This window comes from Panthera onca, chromosome F1, assembly GCF_046562875.1.
Source record: "Panthera onca isolate mPanOnc1 chromosome F1, mPanOnc1 haplotype 2, whole genome shotgun sequence".
Lineage (NCBI taxonomy): Eukaryota > Metazoa > Chordata > Mammalia > Carnivora > Felidae > Panthera > Panthera onca.
Genome location: NC_138355.1, coordinates 69,626,766 through 69,646,263, shown reverse-complemented (window position 1 = coordinate 69,646,263; position 19,498 = coordinate 69,626,766). Strand labels below are relative to the sequence as shown.

The 19,498-nt window shown below is 57.8% G+C and overlaps 1 protein-coding gene across 4 annotated transcripts; it reads right to left on the bottom strand.

The window, feature by feature from the left end:
* Positions 1-539: 539 nt before the first annotated feature.
* On the bottom strand, positions 540-9,890 carry HDGF (heparin binding growth factor). Of its 4 annotated transcripts, none has more exons than XM_060644619.3 (6): positions 9,525-9,890; positions 3,638-3,714; positions 3,372-3,510; positions 2,524-2,709; positions 2,072-2,295; positions 540-1,890 (listed from the first exon to the last, which is right to left on the bottom strand). In XM_060644619.3, exons 1-6 carry the CDS (start codon positions 9,609-9,611, stop codon positions 1,884-1,886), a joined length of 720 nt encoding a protein of 239 aa, XP_060500602.1. In that variant the 5' UTR covers positions 9,612-9,890; the 3' UTR covers positions 540-1,883. The 4 variants fall into 4 exon arrangements, with proteins under 4 accessions (XP_060500602.1, XP_060500604.1, XP_060500603.1 ...); XM_060644621.3 differs by lacking the exon at positions 9,525-9,890 and adding an exon at positions 9,210-9,341; XM_060644620.3 differs by lacking the exon at positions 9,525-9,890 and adding an exon at positions 8,591-8,714.
* Positions 9,891-19,498: the final 9,608 nt, after the last annotated feature.

Sequence of the window (19,498 nt, the reverse complement as noted above, 5' to 3'; positions counted from 1 at the left end):
GTCTGCAGCAGGGGACCGGGGCACACTAAGAAACTGTCCTGGGTTTTCTGCAGAAAGGAATGACACGTGGGCCCTTCCACTGCCGGTCGATGGGCTAGTCACAAAATGTCAGCTGTGGGAGGCACCTGCGATGACCTGGTCCAGCCGCTGCGCGCAACTCGGGGTAGCGGGCCGTTCCACGCTACCAGCCTCCGGGCCCTTCCCCACCAGCGGAGGGTGGCGGGCATCCCCAGCTCCTAAGCTCAGCAACACAGCAGCCCCTCCCCCCTCCGTGGCCGCCAGGGGCTGCGGCCGGACGGTCAGCACGCACACTGCACTTCTCGTGCAGGCCTTTAAGGCTTCCCAGGTGGGAGCAGGGCAGACGGTGGTTCAGCGGCGGCTGCTGGGAGCAGCGCATTCCTGGGTTTTTGCCCTCCTGTCTCGCAGCCTGAGAAAGGAAGCTGGCACCACTTCCTCCGTCTGGGAAGGGGGCCTGGAAATGGCCAACCCCCCCCCCCCTCCCCCGGCCGCCCACCCAAAGAATCAGTCAAAATCCAATGTAGTAATCAACGGGTTTTATTTTCCTAGAACTGAAATCGTCTACGGTTTTCAGAGCTAAAGTCCCAAAGCTACAGTCAGCAATTTTTCATCAGAGCCCAAGGGGGGGTGGGGGTGGGGGGAGACAGGAGACGGGAGAGAGGCATAGAGGCCGCTACAGAGGCTGGGCAAGGGCACTTATTCCCCTGTCCTCCCAGTGGGTTTCAGATCTGGTGACAACGCTGAGGAGACCAGGTGAGGGACGTGATGGGAACGGACACCAGAAGGAACACCAAAGCCCCAGCTACAAAAAGAAAAGTCATCAAACCCCAAATAGAAGGGAAGCCTCCCAGTGCACCTCATAAGTGGGGGCAAGAGAGGGGAAGGAGCCGGGGGTGGGGGTGGCACACAAAGGGATAGGGGTCTTTAAAATTTTTTTTTGTAATTTTCTTTTATTAAAAACATCTCCTAAAAAATGTGTCTTTTCATGTCTGGGTGACATATGTGACTGTAGGATGGCCTTGAGCACTGTGGGGAGAGGGAAAAGGGCAGCTAAGGGGTCTCCCCAGGGCATCCTATCTCTGGCCAGAGATCCGAGGTGGACAGAGGCTCCTCAATGCTCCCACCCTAGCTGGGTGAAGTCAACCCTCTGGACCTCAGGTCCTCAGCCCAACAACTCGGGAGCCCCCAAATCTTCTGACGATCATCTGTGACTCCCAGAACTCCTGGGGTCAGCAAAAGGAAGATTGGATGTTGCCCATCATCAAGGGTTTATGGAAGGGAGCCCCTCCCCTACAAGCTGTCCCACTTCCCCTGAAGCTAGGGGGCTGAGAGAACAGGTACGGGAGGAGGGGACAGGAGCGCACGAAGATGCCATCTTCCTGCCCACCCCCCACCCCTACTTGAAGATCGCCCCTCTCAGGCCCAGAAGCCTACCCTGTTGTTTTATTCTCCATCCCTTCCAGTCCTACCCCCGATACCAGCTAATCCAGAGGTCCAGAATGCTGGGGGGGGAAGGGGAGGGGCAGGAAGGTGTCAGGAGGTGGAAACCGCCAGTCCAGGCCCCAACAGATACCCTGGGAAACGGCTCCAGGCAGGGAGGGACACAATGGCCTCATTGCAGCCCACGAAGCAGAACACATGGCCCTGACTCAGATCACAGGGGTGTGGGGATCTGGAGGCAAGGGCCAGGTGGCCTGCCCCATCCAGGTCAATCTCCAGGGGCTGGGCTTGGAGTGGGGAGAGTTAAGTGGCAAAGGAGGGCGGGGCGGGGCGGGGTTCCCAGTTTGCAGGCCATGGCCAGTTTCCCCAGTAGCACCCAGACAGCAGCAGGAACGGGGCAGGGGCTCCTCTTGAAACATTGGTGGCTACAGGCTGCGGGGGGAGGGTTGGAGGGGAGAAGGGTTATGGGTGTGGCCTCGGGCTGGCCACACCCCAGCCAGTGTCCACGTCCTGGGAGAGCCCACCCTGCCTCCGTGGCAGGACCCCCCTCCTCCTCCACAGGTGGCTGGTCAACCCCCAAGCCCAGCTGCCTCAGAGCAGGGGGCTCCCTCACCTCTCACGAGCTCTGATGCCTGGGGCCTCAGAATCTTCCTTGGCAGCCTCTTCCTCCTCTAACTCCTCATCTTCCTCCTGAGGAAGCCCCCGGCCAGAGCCGGGCTCAGAGGGGGTACGATTCTTCTCCGCCTCCACAGGGAGGGGCCTCTCAGCCTCCAAGGGGGCTACTTCCTTCTCTTCCCCTTCGGGATCTTCTGTCTCCTTGGGACGTTTTGGGGAGTCCTAGGTGGGGTTGGCAGAGATGAGGCGGGCTGAGGCCAAGGAGCGGGGGAGCCAGCCACCCACCTGTGCCCCTCTTCCACAGAGGCTCTTTCCTTGGCATACCCACAACCCCCTTCCCCAGCCCTCCGCCGCTGAAGGGTCTCCTGTGCCCCAGCTTCTTGGCAAGGGACCCCCAGACTACGGGCCGGTCCACCCCAGACTGCAGGGTCTCTGGCGGGGATCAGTTACCTCCAGCAGGTCCCCCGCTCTCCTCTTCAGCGCCCCCTTCTCGTTCTTCTCCTTGGCCGGCTCATCGATGACCAGCTTCCCTTCCTCATCGCTGCTACCCTCTGCACTCCCTTTCTTGTCGCCATCACCCTCCGTGGCTTCGGGCTCGGGCTCGGGCTCATCCACAGAGCTCTTCTTGGGGGCAGACTGCGCGCAGAGACAGCAGAGGCTGAGTGGCACCTGCGTGGCCCGTGGGGGCCCCTCCCCAGACCCGCCCTCGGCCACTCACTCCTTCCTTCTCCCGCCTCGCCCCCGCCCCCCCCCCCAGGTGCCCAGTCTCACGAGTGATTTGAGACCCACCTCTGTCGGATTAGCCCCGGGCTAAACCCACTGGCCGGGCAGGCAGGGCTCTGTGCAGGAGGGGGGAGGGCTGGAGCAGGAGGCAAAACCTCGGGTCAACTTCTCCCAAAGGGAGCTGGGACCCTTTCCCCGCCGACCCCCGCCCCCCACCCTCCCGCCTCATCCTGCCCGGCTCACGAGCACCTCCTCCTGGAAGCCTTCGTGGAAAGAGTTAAGGCCAAGTCCTACACTCATACCGGGTCCCTTAAAGGGCTGTCCCCACTTACCGCCTCTGTCCTGTCCTTGCCCCCCAGGCCACTGTCTAAATAGCACAATGATATACCACACGCCTCCCCCAACCCCAGCCCCTCCTGCAGGGCCCCCCACCCCCACCCCAGGAGCTCCTGCCCCCCCTGAAAGGCCTGGTTTCTCAGTCCTGAAAGCTAAGCATCCCGCGTGGGCCCGGGTTCCAAATGAGCCGGCGGCCACACCTGCTTTCCAGGGGGTCTTTGGGGCCGCTGGCTGCTCACCTGATAGCCCGAGGCCTTGACAGTAGGGTTGTTCTCGATCTCCCACAGCCCCTCGCTGAACCCTTTCCTCTTGTTGGGCTTGCCAAACTTCTCCTTGGACTCTTCGTAAGGGAAGAGGTCTTTGGGACCCAGGAATGCCCTGGGGAGAGAGGGGAGACTGTGCTCTGGAGCCCTCCCTGCCCGAGCCGCGGGGAAGGGACGCCGACACCACCTGTGGCCCACGGCGCTCTGCCCATGGCCCTCCCCACCTCTGGCCCCTCACTCACGTCTCATGGGTCCCGAAAAAAAAGACTTGGTACTTGTTGGCTGTCGACTTCACGGCGGCCTCGGGCATCTCGTCAATCTGGGAGCAAGATGAGGAAAATTGAGTGTGAGCGGAGTCCTAAGGTCACAACTTGGGGCCGAGGTTGGCCTCCAGGACATATCTGTGTAAAAGCCGACGCAGAGGGGCCCAAGACATCACCGAGGTGGCTTCTGAACCCTTTTTAGAAGTGGCGCTTTGTTCAAAGTCAGACAGCAGGCCCAGCAGAAACCTGGAGTTGGCCCCCTCTCCTCAAGCCCGACGGCACGGTTCCACCTGCCCACAAGCCCACGTCCCGGCCAGCGTCGGTGGTCACCTCTTCCCCCGGGCTCTCGGCCTCCACCCTCACGGGACTGCAGCCTGCCTACAAGGCACCGGCCCCAGGGCAGCCAGAGTGGCCTTCCAACCGCAACACTTCGCCCCTGCTGAGACCTTCCCAAGTCCGCTCGTGATCAGAGCCCCCCCCCGTACACCTCTTCCTGAAGAGGCCATACTCCCAGGACTGCCACCGATATCTGTCTGGCCTCGGGCAACTTACTGAACTGCCTTCTACCTCAGTTTCCTCATGTGTAAACGGAGACAGTCACAGAACCCAAGCCACAGGGATTAAATGCGGTTTGCCCCACGTGCACTAGCTCTCCTCCTTGGCCACTGGCTGCCCTCCCCCTCTCTGCTGTGGCCACGCTGGTCTCTGCTCTCCCACACTCACTAACTCTTGGCGAGCCCTCCAACCGCAGCCCGGCATGGCTTCCTCCGGAGGGCGCCCCCACCCCTCCTGGCCCAGCTGGCCCCCCACAGAAGCCTCAGCACCTCTCCTTCAGAGGGCCGGTGCCATGGTTACCCACATCAACATCTGAGCAACGCCCATGTGGACTCTCTGGCCTGCACCTGCCCCGAGACTGGACAGCAGGTGCCCAGCAAGCAGCAGGCTCACGGGAAGATCTGCTGAATGAATGCATGAGACAGATAAAGGCCACTGCTCTGGTTACCGTGGAGGTGCAAGACCAAGGGGCTGCCTATTCAACAACCCCCCCCCCCCCACCCCAGGGAGCAACCCCAAAAGCTTCTGAGGAACACTTTGGAAAGCCTCTTGATATAGTCAGACACTCTCATTTTACAGATGAGGAAATTGAGGTCCCCCCCCCAAACGACAGAAGTTAGTGAGGGTCCCAGAGTTGGTCTCCTGCCACGTCCTGGGGGCACGAGGAGGGAAAGGTGCAGAGATCTGGGGTCAGAGGAAATGCACAGGCAGTGGCCCCAACAGCCTCCCCAGATCAGGCCCGAAGAGCCCAGGCCAAGCGAGCTGGGGGTGGGGGGACTACAACTCCCAGCAACACTTGCAGCAGCGGCCTCGGCTGCCTGGCTTCCCGCCGGACACGGGCCAGGTGGCCATGTTGACTGGGGCCCCACGCGCATTTAGGACAGAGACAGACAGCCTGAGACATCGATTAACACCACCAGGACTGGGACACAGTGTCTGACCTGGGGGCCTGGGGACACAGGGAGGCGGGGTGCCGAGAAGGCGCGGAGACACACCCAGGAGGGGGCGGAGCCCCGGGCAGGGAACGGAGGGGCACCGGGCTCCAGGCACGGAGTCTTCAGGTTCCTGGGCACCTCCCCCCTCGCCCTGTGGCCTCTGGGGACAGAAGTCCAGCCCCTCCCCTCAGGAAAGCCCAGCACCAACTGGGCCCTCCCCATGACCAGGAGGTTGGGGTGTGATAGCAGGGGGTGGAAAGGCACGCAGTTCCCCCCCACAAACAGGATCCCCATCGCCATGACAACCCACCCCGCCCCCGGGGCCACTCAGCAACCAGGAATGTGACCACCCCTCCCCCCACTCTGGATTGGGGAGGAGGGGACACGAACACACCCCACCCCCACCCCCACCCCTGAGCCTGGAGTCTGGCACCTGGGTCCCCGGCCTGCTGGAAACCGCAGCTAGCGCTGGAGGGCCCAGGCCCTTCTCAGGAAGCCAGGCCTGGGGTGCGGGAGGAGGAGGAGCCAGTCTTCGGCCAGGACACCTGGGTCTTGTGACCAGCTGGCTCCCCACCCTCCTCTCAGAGGGGGGCGAGGCAAAAAAAAAAAAAAAAAAGAGAGAGAGAGACTCCAGGGCTTAGAGGTCCCAGGAGACGTGCACAATAGCACGAACCCTCCCCTAGGCCTCTTCTCCACCCATCTCGACCCCAGGACCCAGGGCAGGGGTGGGGGGCAAAAGGGCCTTCCTGGGGGTGCAACAGGGAACCTCGTGCTCGGGGCTCACACCTGAGCCAGGGCCTCGAGGCGCAAGAAGGGTGGAAGGGAAGAAACTGAGGCTCAGGAGAGGGGGTGGGGTGAAGGAAGGGTCAGACAGGAGGGGACAGGAAGCTCTCTCCAGCAGCACAGCCCTCAAAGCGCTGCCCCACAGGGCTTTCCCATGTAAAGTGAACTCCCAGGCAGCTGAGCGGTGTGACAGGGGACCCAGGAGGCCACCAGCTGCCCAGCCTCAGGGGCGGAGGAGAAACAAAAGAATGGATGAGAATTAAAAATAGAACCACACGCCAGATACACCCGCCCTGCTGACTTCTAGCCAAATAAAGGGTGGGTATGGAGTTCAGAGGGAAGTCAGGGGCCTTCGACCCCAAAAGGGTCACCCTGCTCCCGGCCTCACCTTGACGGTGGTACCTGTGGGGGAAGCGCCAGGACAAGTGGGCTGTTTTCACTCAGTGGAATCCTCAACCCCTCACCTCACAAAGGGGAAAAGTCCCTTCCATCCTTCAAGCTACAAAGGAAACCTCGTTTCTCGCGTTTCAAAGTGAAGGGCAGTTCTTTCCTGCGTATGGAGGACGTGAGGTCTCAAGAGAGGCCTGTACCCCCAATACAGACATATGTCTCCCAGGCGGTGCCTTTATATCCAGACTGTGACTCACAACAAGTGAGTCAAGGGTAAGCAGGGCAGGGTGGGGCCGGACCAGTGCTAGGGACCCTGCCGCACCCCCTCTACTGGTCAACGGGGGAGGGGGGTCTGCTACTTCTCAGCCATTCCAGAAATCCAGGCAGGTTAATTCTCCCAGGCAGGGGCCCATCCACTCCAGGCCCAACCCTCTGCATGTGCCTGGCTCCATCAGACAGACCCGAGGGCAGGAAAAGCTGCCCCCCGGCCCCCAGGGCTCATGGCCACCCGCTGAAGCCTGATGAGGGACCCCAGGTGAGGAATGGGGGAGGCGACTGAACACCTCTCCCCAGTCTCGGACCAAAGCCAAGTCGGGGACCGCCTGTCCACACGTAGGAAGACAGCAGGGAAGGCTAAGGCCACACTGACTGCCAGCCAGGGTTCTGACCACCACACCCAGAGCCGAGCCCGGCCTGACCCAGGAACCGGAAAATCTGGGGCAGGAGACAGTTGGGGCCGGGAAAGTGTGGCAAGCCCAAGAGGCAGAAAAGAGAAGGTGGTGCCTGGACGTGGGGGAGGGAGGAAAGCTGGGTGAGGCCCTGTGGCTGCTCAGGTTTTCTGGGATTGTGAAACAGGAAGCAGAGAGAGGAGGAAGGAACCTGGGGTGGGGGGGGAATCCCAGAGTCTTGAAGGTTAGTTGTTAAGTGCTTGGAGATTCCCCCCAAGAAGTCAAGCCGAAGGAAGAGGGGAAGGAGAAGGTTAAGATGTCGTGTGGCACTGCAGTCGGGACAGGTCTTGCCTACCACGTGGCCCCTCCGGCTGGCTGGGCTCTCCAGTCCCACCCAGTCAGCCATCCTCCCCAGAAGCAGGGCCTGAGGAAGGAAAACCCACTCAGCGGCCTCCACCTGGCCATCCACGAGGCCTCCTTACTCCTCTTTGGTCTCAGGAAAGGCCAGGCCCCTTCACTCTGCCCCTCTAGGGGCTAAGACAGCATCCACGCATGGAGAGGAGACCCGGATTTGTCAGCTCTTTTGGCATCCCAGGAGGATCTACGTGGGAGATAAGAGCCTTGGGTGCACCGATCCCCAGATGTCCCAATCGAAAGCTGGAGCACAGGCAGAGGGTGGCACCCTCCCTATCTCTTGGAGATCCAGTCTGACCTCCCCTCCCCAAGCCTCGCTCTATCTAAAAGGTCCAGGCCTCAACAGGAAGGCACTGCCCCCTGGTCCCGCCCTTCTGGCCTGGAGGCCGAGGAAGGATGAAGACAAGACTAAATGGCATCCCCAGTCCCAAGGGCGGCCTCACCCTAAAGGCCACCAGAAACCTGAAGGTCTACCTCACAGGGGCCAATGTGGGCCAGTCTGTGTCCCCCTCACTGTTTTCTCTTTCCTGATCCAGAAGGAGTTCCCTGCAACCCACATTCCAGCTGCACGGCTTCCCTGGGGCCTGGCCCAGCCTCCAGACTTTGTCCCACCCCCCCTCCCCCAGGAGGTAGGAGCCGCAGCAGAGACCTGGGTTCAGTTCTTGCCCTGCCCAACAGGGCCTTGGCATCTGGGCCAAGAAGCCGGACGGATCAAAGGTACAGAGTAAAGTACACAAGTGCCCACAGGCCACATACCCCAACACACAAGCAAGGCTGTCTGCGGCTGCTTCCTCACAACCCCCCTAACCCCCAGCCCAGGCACTTAGAAGGCCCTGGAAGCTGAGAGAGCCCCCCGTTTCCATTCGTGTCCGGACATCTAGAAGTTTCAGGGAACAGGGAGCTCAAAGCATATGGGGTTAAGCATACTCCTCGAAGAGGGTACAGGGTGAGGAAAGGACTCCTGGGTTTTCTGAGTGGCCCCAAAGTTGGCCTGGCCCTCTGAACAGGACCCGGCAGAGCCTGGGGCAACTTCCCAGGCTCCGAGCAGGGTCGGGCCAGATGAAGGCACAGACTCACGTGGAGAACGGTAACCTAAAGCCTGGAAGCAGTTCCACACTTGGCCCCCTGGCTTAGAAAGCTCCCTCCTCCCACTGCTCTCGGCCCTATTTCACTCCCCAGAGTCCTACCTCCAGGGCACAGGGTCACGACTGCACCCAATTGCAAAGGCCTCTCCAGACCCACTTGGAAGTTGCCAGAGGCGCTGCCCCCTGTAACACCCCCAAACTCCTCCAGCAACCTCCCCTCCCTCCTTCCCCCCCTTGAGCTGTCCCAGTCCTTAGGGGAAACCTGAGGAACACAGCAGGTTGGGCTTCTGGGCCCCACCCTCCCACCTGGCCAGGTGCTGGGGGGGGGGGGGGGCAGGCCCTCAAGTTGGCGGGCTCAGTCAACCACATGGCACACTGGGCCGTTGCGGCGGGAGGCTCCTATCTAAGGGGAGAAGCAGCTGGGGGCCCCCCCACCTCCAGGAACGGGCAGCCTGGACTGGACCTGCCGGCCTCCCAGGGGCCCTGCCACCCTCGGCCCCCAATTTGAGCTGGCAGCATATGGAGGGCTATTTTTGTGGGGCTGAGCAGCGAAGGGTTCTGGCAACTAATTTCCGAGCCAAGTAGATCCCCTCTCACGCCGCCCCCAAACATTCCTCGACCCTCCCAACTTCAGACCTCTCGCGGCCGCCCCAAACCAAAGTTTTCCAGAAGCGAACTCCGCCTCCGCAGATCCCTCCCCGGGCTGGGACCCTCCCGCTACCTTCTCGCTCCTAGCAGGGTCTGAGTGGGGGCAGCGACCGGGGAGGGCAGCGGGGGTCTCTAAGCGGGTCCCGGGGCGCCCGGGAGGGGTTCCCGACGGCCCCAGCCCAGGCCGCGCGCCCCGCGCCGCCGCGCTCGGGGGGGAGGGGGGGCCCCCGCCCCCACCATTATGTAACCGGCGGGGGGCGAGGAGGCGCTCGCAGCGAGCCGGGGACTCGGCCGCCCCCCGCCCGCGCCCCTCCGCGCGCGGCGCCCGCGTCCTCCCGACTGTTACGCAACCCAGCCCGGGGCCGGGGCGGCGGGCCGCGCTGCTCACCCGGGCCGGCCAGTGCGGGTAGCCCTTCATCTTGGCGAACACCAGGTCCCCGCACTTGTACTCCTTCTGCCGGTTGGAGCGCGACATGGCGGGGCTCCGGGCGCCCCGGGCTCCGCGCCGCGCCGGCGAGCGTGAGCCCAAGTTTGCGCGCGCGGCGGTGGCGGCGCCGCTGCGCTCCGGCCCTCGAGCGGCCCCCGCCTCGATGGCGGCCCCCGGCCCCAGCTCCGGCGCGGCCACGGCTGTGCGCCCGCGCCGCTCGGACGGGGCGGGCGCGGATGCGGCGGCGCGGTGCTGCGCGCTCGTGCGGTTGTTTGTGTTTGAAATTCAATTGCTCCCTCCTCGGCGCGAGGCCTCTTCCTCCTCCCCCGCCGGCCCCCTCCCCCTCCTCCCCCGCTCCCCTCCCCCTCCCGCGCCGGTTCGATGCGCGCGGCGCTCGGCGCCCCGGGCCTGCCGCGGCCCGACGCCCAACCCGGGGCCGCCCGGCGGCGCGCGGCGGCACAGGCCTGAGGAGCCGAGCGCCGAGCTCGCCGAGCGGGCTTTGTGTGCAGCTGTCGGGGGGCGCCCGCCCGCACGCCGGCCGGGAGGAGTTGGCGCCCGGCTGGACGGAGCGGCCTGGCGCCCCTCCCCTGGCCCGGGGGCGCTAGCTCGCGGGGCCCGACGCGGCCGCGGGGGCCCGTGTGGGTCCCTGCCCTGCGCCCCCAGTGCGCGCCGGGCGCCGACGTGCGGATCGCCGGGGGTCCGAACGGCGGGCTGTGCGCCCCGCAGCGGTCTCGGCTGAGGGGCGAGGCTCCAGTTTGGAAGCCGGGAGGTGTCCGAGGGCTTGGGGTACAAAGCGGCCACGTTCTGGGTGCTGCTTCCTGGCAAAAGCGATCTGGGCTCCGCCGCCAGCTCAGCCCGCAGAGACGAGCCCTGTTCTCGCGGGGAAGAGACCGTACAATGCCAGTAAATCCCAGACCATCCGTAAACCAAGCCGTGAAGCTTGGGGAGCAGGGCACTGCTTCTTGCGGGGGGCGGCGGGGGGGGGGGGGGGCGGGTACTGGGGAAGACTCTTTGAAGGCTTCCCAAAGTTGATGACTCGGATCTGGGTCTCCCAAGAGTGATTTTGCTGGATTCCAGAGACGACATCGTAGCCTAGGTTCTGTGATCACAAGTGGTAGAACCAACCCTTGAACTCGGGTCTCTCCCCGTTAAGCCAAACGGGGCTACTGTCATTACTTCTTTGAGTTGCTGTCACCATCGATCTTGGATTCGCTCAAATCCAGACACCTGTGTGGTCTCAGATAAGATAACTTGGATCTCTTACCGCACTTCCAGATCCTTGACATCTTGCAACTAGATATTCTGGATTTGAATAGGTAAAATAACCGTGCTTTTCTTCGCACAAGTTTCCTGATCCGACCTCAAAGCGTATGCAAGATCTCCCTGCAAAGAAGCGCAGAAGGCCCACATCCACGTGCCTTCTTCCTGAGAACCCGGACCCCCTCCTTGCACTTTCCTCAGTCAGTTTCCTCACCTGTGAGGTGGGATAACCTTCTGCCCTGACACCGTCTGGGGCCTGGGGTGGCTGCTTATTAGCGGAGGCCTGCGTCCTTCCTATCAGCCCGCTGTCCCTACACACGGCATCCTTACGGCAATGCGTTTTACAAGTTTTGCCTTTATAACAGTGTGGCCTCCCGGCAGAATTCCCCCTTGGGCTAGGAGCCCCTCCGGCCCTGTCCCAGGCGCTGCTGGCACAGAGGGCCACTCTTGTTGCGATGCATGGCCCCAGCCTCCCGCGCGGACTTGTCGATTTGTTTCAAAAGCAAATCCAAACTTGTTGCAACAGAGCAGCTAGACTCCAGTTGGTGTTTACTTTGCAAAGCATTCCAGTTTGAAATGTTGTCAGTGTGATAGTCCACATTCTGTCAGGCTAATGCTTTTGTTTGTTCTTATTGTTAGCCCAGAGTCTTGTCACAAGTTTTTGAAGATGTTTCGGAAAGTCCTGTGTCACAACACACTTCCTTTAAGCGTCCAGGCCAGTTGTTATAAATGTGCAGAGTTTGAGGGCAACAAGCATGTTCTAAACTGTTTAACGATGTCGTGTAGCCCAGTTCGTTAAAACCAAGAGCTCTATCCATTTCTCCACTTTGTTGCATCTTAATAGCCTGTTGGGAGGTGGCTGCCAGACTTCAGAATTGTCCAGCAGATCTCTTGGGCCCGGCATTGAGACCACCGTGCAGATCAAGGTTGAAAGGAAGCAACCAGGTTCCCTTTGCTGCCATAAGCTCCCAGGCCTTGCTTGCAATTTAATATCCAAGTTCTCTTTACAATAACATCCTCAACCACCTCACAGCTGGCCCTAACAATGAGCCCAGAGCTGCAGAGGGTCAGTTACCCGGGTGGCCGGGCGTAAGCCGGCTTCCCCGGGGAGTCAGGTCTAACTCCTGCTCTGCGGACTTCAGTGTGCAAGCGAATCTTTTGGGAATCCTCTCCAAGAGCGGATTCTAACTCGGTAGGCTTGGGGTGGCTGCATTTCTCACGACCCCCAAGGTGCTGCCGCTTCCAGTTTGCATCACCATTTGAGGGGTAGGAGCTAAAATGCACAGGTCACAGGCCCCTAGATGCCCAGCCCCGCTTGGAACCGCTTCACAAATGTCTCCGTGAAATCCTTCTGTGGAGGCTGGTGGGTGCCTGGTTCCACTTTTGTGTGAGAGGGAGGTCAGGACAGAAGTCAGGGGACTTGGGGCCCCACAGCAGAGAAGCCTGGGGGTGCAGAGCTAGCTCTAGGCTTCCGAAGCCAAGTCTCTGGACCTTGCTAGGTCAGGGGAGTGGTGGGATACTTAGTGTCCACATCAGGAAGGGAGGGACCCAGGGAGGGAGGTGTGCAGGATGCTCTGTGCTGGGTGCTAGGGGAGTGGGCAGTGAGGTCTAGTAGAAACGACCTGGGTTTGCCTGTTGGGGTAACTGGTTTGAATCCCGCTTTTGGCAAATGGCTTAGACAGAATTTCTAAACAAAATTCCCTTCCACTGTAACAACGTGATACAAATAGGGGCCCTTGGGTGGCCCCATTGGTTAAGTGTCCCATTTCGGTTCAGGTCATGATCTCACAGTTCATGGGTTCGAGCCCCGCGTGGGGCTCTGTGCTGACACCTCAGAGCCTGGAGCCTGCTTGCGATTCTGGGTCTCCCTCTCTCTCTCTGCCCCTCCCCTTCTCACACTCTGTCTCTGTCTCTCTCTCAAAAGTAAATAAACATTAAATTTTGTTTTTAATGTGATACAAATAGCTACCTTATGGGGTGTCCTGAAGTGAAAAGATTTGCCTCTGTGAAAACCTCAGATGCTTAATTGGTTCAAAGGAAAGTTTAGTTGCCTTCCTTTGAACGCCTAAGTTGGAGGTTCCGCTCCTGTGCTGGCTCTGTATGACCCCCTCCCCACCCCCTACCACCAGTTATATGCTCTGTAAAGTGGAGGAAGGGAAGGAAGATGGCTAGTTCAGACCAGTGTGACTGTTTTTGTTTTGTTTTTTTGTTGTTTTGTTTTTGTTTTTTTTTTTTTTTTGAAAGAGCACCAGCCAGGGAGAAGAGCAGAGGGAGAGAGAGAGAATTTTAAGCGGGCTCCGTGCTCGGCTGGTCTCACAATGTTGAGATCATGACCTGAGCCGAAATCAAGAGTCGGATGCTTACCCAACTGAGCCCCTGGACCCCTGGACCAGTGGTTTCCAAAACCGTGTCTGCATTGCCCCCCAACGCATGCCAGCCAACGTAAAGGCGGAGACGTGCATTTCTGCATGTTACCAAGAGTCCGAGTGGCCAGGTGACCTGGTCCCAGCACCCTCTCCAGCACCGCCACTCTAGGAGAGCTACCTAACCGCCAAGTCTCAGTTTGCATGTCTGTAAAGAGGGGTTGTGATGAGAGATGAATGAAGGAACGTATTTCAAGTGTTTGCGCAGAGCCTGGAACATAGTAAGTGCCTGATAAATGTGTTATCACGGTATTTACTGTTCTATTAGATTCTCAGTGCTATGTACTTTGAGAAGATGGGCTCCCCTGCCCCTGGCGGCTCAGGCAACAGCATGTGCCCGTTAAAGCTGGCACCTGCCGCCCTGGGGGCCGCTTGGCTGGGCCCCAGTCCCAGCCCCACCGCTCACTCACTCACCGGTTACCCAGCTTTCCTGTGCCTCAACTCTCTCATCTGGGAAAGGGCTGACTAGAATCAGTTCATGTGTGTGCTCTGTGGAAATGCTTAGAACGGTGCCTGGTGCATGGTTGGCTGCTATGCGTTAGCCTTCAGCTGCTAGTACAATATGAGATATTTTTCTTAAAAAATGCATATGTTCTGGGGCGCCTGGGTGGCTCAGTCGGTTGAGCGCCAACTTCGGCTCAGGTCATGATCTCACAGTTCATGAGTTCGAGCCCCGCATCGGGCTCTGTGCTGACAGCTCGGAGCCTGGAGCCTGCTTTGGAATGTGTCTCCCTCTCTCTCTGTTCCTCCCCCAGTCGTACTGTCTCTCTCTCAAAAATAAATAACAATTTTAAAAATTTTAAAAAAATAAAAGAGGGCTCTGTTCTACAAAAAGTGAAAGTCACTGGATTCGTTCTCTAGGACTGTGCTGTCCAATATGTTGGACTCTTGAAACTTAAATTGTTTAATATTAAACACAATTAAATACTCAGTTCCTCTGCCATTCAAACCACGTTTCAAATGCTTGGTAGCCTCACGTGGCTCGTGGCCACCTATCAGACAGCACAGACATGGAACTTTTCTGTTATCACAGACCGTTTGCTTGGACGGCACTGCTCCAAGGCAGTGACTTTCCACTTGGGCTGTACATTAGTCACTTGAAGAATTAAAAAAAAAATACCAGTGCAGGGGTGCCTCGCTGTCTCAGCCGGTAGAGTGTGTGACTCCTGATCTCAGACCGTGCGTTCAAGCCTCACGTTGGGCATAGAACGTGCTTAAAAAACAACAACAAAAAAAAACGCTAATGCCTGGGCCCGAGTCCCCAGAATTTAGATTTAATTGGTTGACGGTGGGAGCCATTAAAGGGTTTGGGCAGGAGAGAAACATGAGCAGAGCTGAACTTCTAGAAGCTTCTAAAAAGGCCTGGGACTGCCAGGTCAGGGGAGAGGGTGTAGCTTGGCTGCTGCTGAGCGTGGGCCCGATAAGGGAAGGCCAAGGAGGCTCCCAGGCTTGTCTCCCGAGCACTGTGGTGACAACAGCTCCTCAGCTCTCGGGAGAGACGTGACATCTTCCAGGACAGGAGCGGGCAGAGCCCCTCGAGAGCGCCACGAGGCCCGCATCGCCGTTTTCAAAACTCAGTTTCGTTTTTTGGATCAGTAATTAATACACGTTTACGATACGAGACTTAGGAGGTAAAGAAGGTGCCTTTGAAGAAAGCGGTCTCGCTGTATCTCTATCTCCTAGCTGCCCCAGTTTTCTTCTTAGAGACGAAAATATGACCAATTTTGTATGTGTTCTTCCAGTCGTTTCCTATGTAACTTTGAAGCCAACACAAAGCGGATTCCTGCATACAGATCTCAGCAGTTTCCGTGGGACCCCTTCCACGTGGGCCACAAAGGTCTGTCCCATTCACTGTGACGGCTGCGTGACAGTTCACGATTCCTCCTGTGGCGATGACCTAGCCAGTCCCCCGTTGGTGGACATTCAGGTTCCTTCCTCTCTTGTGATAACACCAACCAACGATGCTGTAGCGAAGAAGCCTGTTGTGCACGCCGTCCGCTCTGGGCGAAGGATCTCCAGGTTGCTCTGCAATTTCCAAACTGGAAGAGGGGCACGGCCGTTCACCGCTGTGGTGTTTGCCCACAAGCGGTTCTGGAAGTAACCTTGCTGCTTACCGCCAGAAGTGCCCAGGTTGGATGGGCCGCCCGCCGTTCCGTGCAGCCACAAACCCCCGGTGTGTCTGCTTTCCCCTAAGTCCCTGCGGCGTAAAGGAACGAGGTCTGGGACCAGGGTCAGGGCCACAGAAGTGTCAGGGCTCCAATCACGTGTGGCCGCCCGCCGCAGCCCTCTCTCCCCTGGAGTGTGGCCTCTGGGACCCCAGGGACAGACGCCTGGGGAGGGGAGGAGCCTGGGAGGTGCTCGCTAAGGAGGGGTCAGGGCCCCTTCCTGCCCTGGTAAGATGGAGCCCTGGTGGGCTAGCTCCCGGTCCCTCCCTCTCAGGGGACAGAGAGCCTCCCTCCACTGGACAGCAGGATTGGCCCTACTGGAGGAGGCAGTGGTGGCTTCTGCGGGGACAGATGGCAATCGGGTACTGAAAGGCCGTTTCTGCCACCACTCTGCCTATGGCCTGGGGCTTCATTCATTCCTTTGCCCCACGTAGCTCCTCGGGCATTGTTAGGTGTTGTGCCCAACGGCAGGTGAATTTTGGGGGGAAAGGGCGGGTCTGGAAATGAGTAAGACAGGCGGCTGGGGCGGCCCTGGGTGCTGTCGTCACCCTCACGCACCTGACTTCGTGGTCCGGTATGGAAGCTTCCAGTTTTCTCCAAATTCACCCTCCCTCCTTTATTTTTCGGTGCGTTTCTTTGTTTTTTCAAAGTATTCATGCAAACCAACCTAAGATTATGTCAAGACTATACAAAGAACACGTACAAATCAGTAAAGAGAAACAACCCAACTGAAAAATGGGCAAAATTCACGAATAACAATTTCACATAAGAACAAAATTACAGGGGCGCCTGGGGGGGGGGGGGGCTCAGTCGGTTAAGCATCCGACTCTCGATCTCGGCTCAGGTCCTCATCTCACAGTGAGTGGGACCGAGCCCCGCATTGGGCTCTGTGCTGACAGTGCGGAGCCTGCTTGGGATTCGCTCTCTCCTTCTCTCTCTGCCTCTCTCTGTCTGTCAAAATAAAGAAATACACTTAAAAAAAATACATGGTCAACACATGTGAGAGGACACCAATTACTCATGTCATTAGTCGTTACTAATGTTACTTTATTATCAGTGATCAGTAAATTCCCAAGACCACAGTAAGAAGCCCCACGTATGCTCACCCAGTAGGAGGTGGACAGTCACTTACACGTTGTTTGGAAATCAGTATGATGGCAAGTTGTAAGGTCTGACATTCGCATACGCTACGATCTCCACTCCCGGGGGTGCACACGAGAGAAACCATTGTGCGCGCGCACCAGGAGACGTGGAGAAAGACCATCGCCACCTTGTTCATAACAGCAAACACCGAGGTGCAATTCAGATGCTCACTAGCAGAATGGACAGATAAATTGTACGTTCGTACAAAGTAGTACCAAAACAAAAAATGACAGACGTGTTCAATGTGGATACATCCGAGGCATACGACATCGCGTGGGAAAGGAAAAGTCATTACAGTTTGATACCCTTTTGGTAAAGTTAGACACAGCTAAAAACGACCAGCGTATTTTCAGTTGTACATATGGATGCGAGAAAAAACTGGGTATACATGGAAAAGTTTTCGGGAGAGTGGATACCTAGTGTTGGGGGAGGAGGGGACCCTGAGCGGGAAGGGGAGCGCGGGGAAGCACAGATCAGTGGCAGTCATCGGCTGGGAGGGACGTGGGTGTTGGTTACGTCCATACACAGTTTTCAAGAGAGACCAGAGAGGGTCATGTGTGGACCAACCGTGAAAGCAAATCAGGAGCCGGAGGTTACGGGGTCTCCACTTCTGTGCGGAGATTTGTTGCTGCTGTTTTAAAGTCACAGATGCCTGTGGTTTAAAAGAAACAGAGGTCTCTAAGTTTTAATCAAAAACAGTGGTCCCAGCCCCCACTTTCCTCTCTTCCCTCTCCAGCGACAACAACATTCAGGATGTGTGCTGCCGGGTCCAGCACGAGACAACAACGTTCAACATTCAAGCCATTTTGACTAACGTGTGGCGATTCACTTCCGTATTTCTGAGCAACACGCTGTGATGGCTATATCTTGATTTTTCTCTTGTGGGCTTTATCTATTGACAGAACCCTCTGGAATGTATCTTGCTCTTTCCTCTGTCCGTCTCAGCCACATGGACGTTTCCTGTCCCCCAAGTTCCCATCATCCCAGTACCGTCACGTGATCATGTCTGTTGTATGAACACTCAGGTTCACATGTCAGTTACATCGCCATATTACTTTTCCTTTTATGTATAACATTGTTTTCTCTAAGTTGTCAACTGTTTTTGTTTTTTAATTTTTTTTAAGTTTATTTTTGAGAGACAGAGAGACAGAGAGTGAGTGGGGGAGGGGACAGAGAGAGAAGGAGACACAGAATCTGAAGCAGGCTCCAGGCTCTGAGCTGTCAGCACATAGCCTGATGTGGGTCTCGAACTCACAAACAGTGGGATCATGACCTGAGCCCCCTGGGCACCTGTTTTTGTTTTTTTTTTTTCTTTGTTTGGATTTCTAGGTTCTCACTCACCAAATCAGCCACAAATTCTCTCCTTTTCCACTCAATCTCTTCTCAAAATATTTGGACACATCAGATACACCATCGATTTCAAATTCTTGCTGTCGTGGTCCCTGAAGCCATCTGTCCAGAACCAGACTGACAGGCGGCCTTCATCTACCTGGGGCCCAGCTGCCCTCCTGACACTTCTGTCCCCCAGCACCCTGGGGGCCCTGCCCACTTTTGTGTGTTTTCTACATCATGGGTGTTTCTCTTTCACGAATAATCCGCCCCCACCCCCCAGTTTTGGGATGGAAACATCCTCTAGTAACTTCCTGAGAAAAGGTGTTTGTAACAGATGTTATTTTGAGAACCCATGCCTGAAAGTGTCTTTATTCTGCCCGCCCACTCGTTTGATGGTCTCCCAGTTGAATTCTAGGCTGGAAACATTTTTCCTTCCGACTGGTTCCGCTGTCAGGTAGTTTCCAGAGCGACTGTTATGAAGTTCGCAGTCTTCCAGAGGGAGGTCGTAGGATCTTCTCTTTGTCTCCGGTGTTCTGAAATTCCCCAACGGTGCCGGGCCCTTGTTATCCATTATGCTGAGCAGCTGGTAGACCTTTCAATCGGAAAACCCTTTTCCTTCAGGTCTGCGAAGTTTGCTGTAAATATTCCTTCAGGGGCACCTAGCTGGCTCAGTTGGTAGAGCATGTGACCCCCGATCTTGAGGTCGTGATTTGAGCCGCACATTGGGCATAGAGCTTGTTTAAATTTTTTTTTTTAACATTTATTCATTTTTGAGAGACAGAGACAGAGTGTGAATGGGGGAGGGGCAGAGAGAGAGGGAGACACAGAATCCGAAGCAGGCTCCAGGCTCCCGAGCTGTCAGCACGGAGCCCCATGCGGGGCTTGAACTCAACAACCTCAAAATCATGACCTGAACCGAAGTTGGACGCTCAACCGGACCGAGCCACCCAGGCGCTCCAAGATCTGGGTTTTTAAGAAGCTCCCCCAGGGATCTTAGGCCCAGTAAGAACTGGCGTGTAGAAAGAATGTTCTGTGCATGCAGAGTGGGGAGCAAACACATGAAAGGAGGGTTGGTGGAAGTGGCATATTGGTCTGGCTCTGAAGGCGGGGAGAGATTGCAGACATGGAGTAAGCTGGCAGGGAGGGGTCATGTAGGCTTGTGCGATGGAAGATTCAAGCTTGGGCCTGTCACTGTCGCTCTTCCTTGTGGCCATCACCCCCGGCCCCCCCATCATCCTTTCCATCTTCCTTTTTGGCCTCCTCCCCAAACCTCAACAGTTTTCAGGGGCTGAGCTCAGTAGAATCTTCTGCTCTCCCGGAGTGGGGAGGGGGCGCCCACAGAAGTGGATTGGCATGGGAAGGACACACACAGAGATGACAACAGACGGCATCCAGTCACAGGCGGACAGGAAGAGGCAAAGATGGATAAAGAAGAAAGGAAACAGAGTCACAGGTGGACAGGTGTGGAATCTCAGGCAGGCGGGCGCTAGCCTTTGGAGGACACACACACACGTGGGTGGATAAGAAGGTCACACACGAAGGCACGACAACAAACGGCGGGCACGGAGAGGGACGGGTGCCCAGGACGCACGCAGGTGGACAGGCGGGACGC

Coding starts and splice junctions, on each gene's coding strand:
- HDGF (XM_060644619.3), bottom strand. CDS start 9,611: ATGTCGCGCTCCAACCGGCAGAAGGAGTACAAGTGCGGGGACCTGGTG. Junction 3,715..9,524: donor ACCCGCACTGGCCGGCCCGG/GTGAGCAGCGCG, acceptor TCTTGCTCCCAG/ATTGACGAGATGCCCGAGGC. Junction 2,710..3,371: donor TCAAGGCCTCGGGCTATCAG/GTGAGCAGCCAG, acceptor CTCTGCGCGCAG/TCTGCCCCCAAGAAGAGCTC.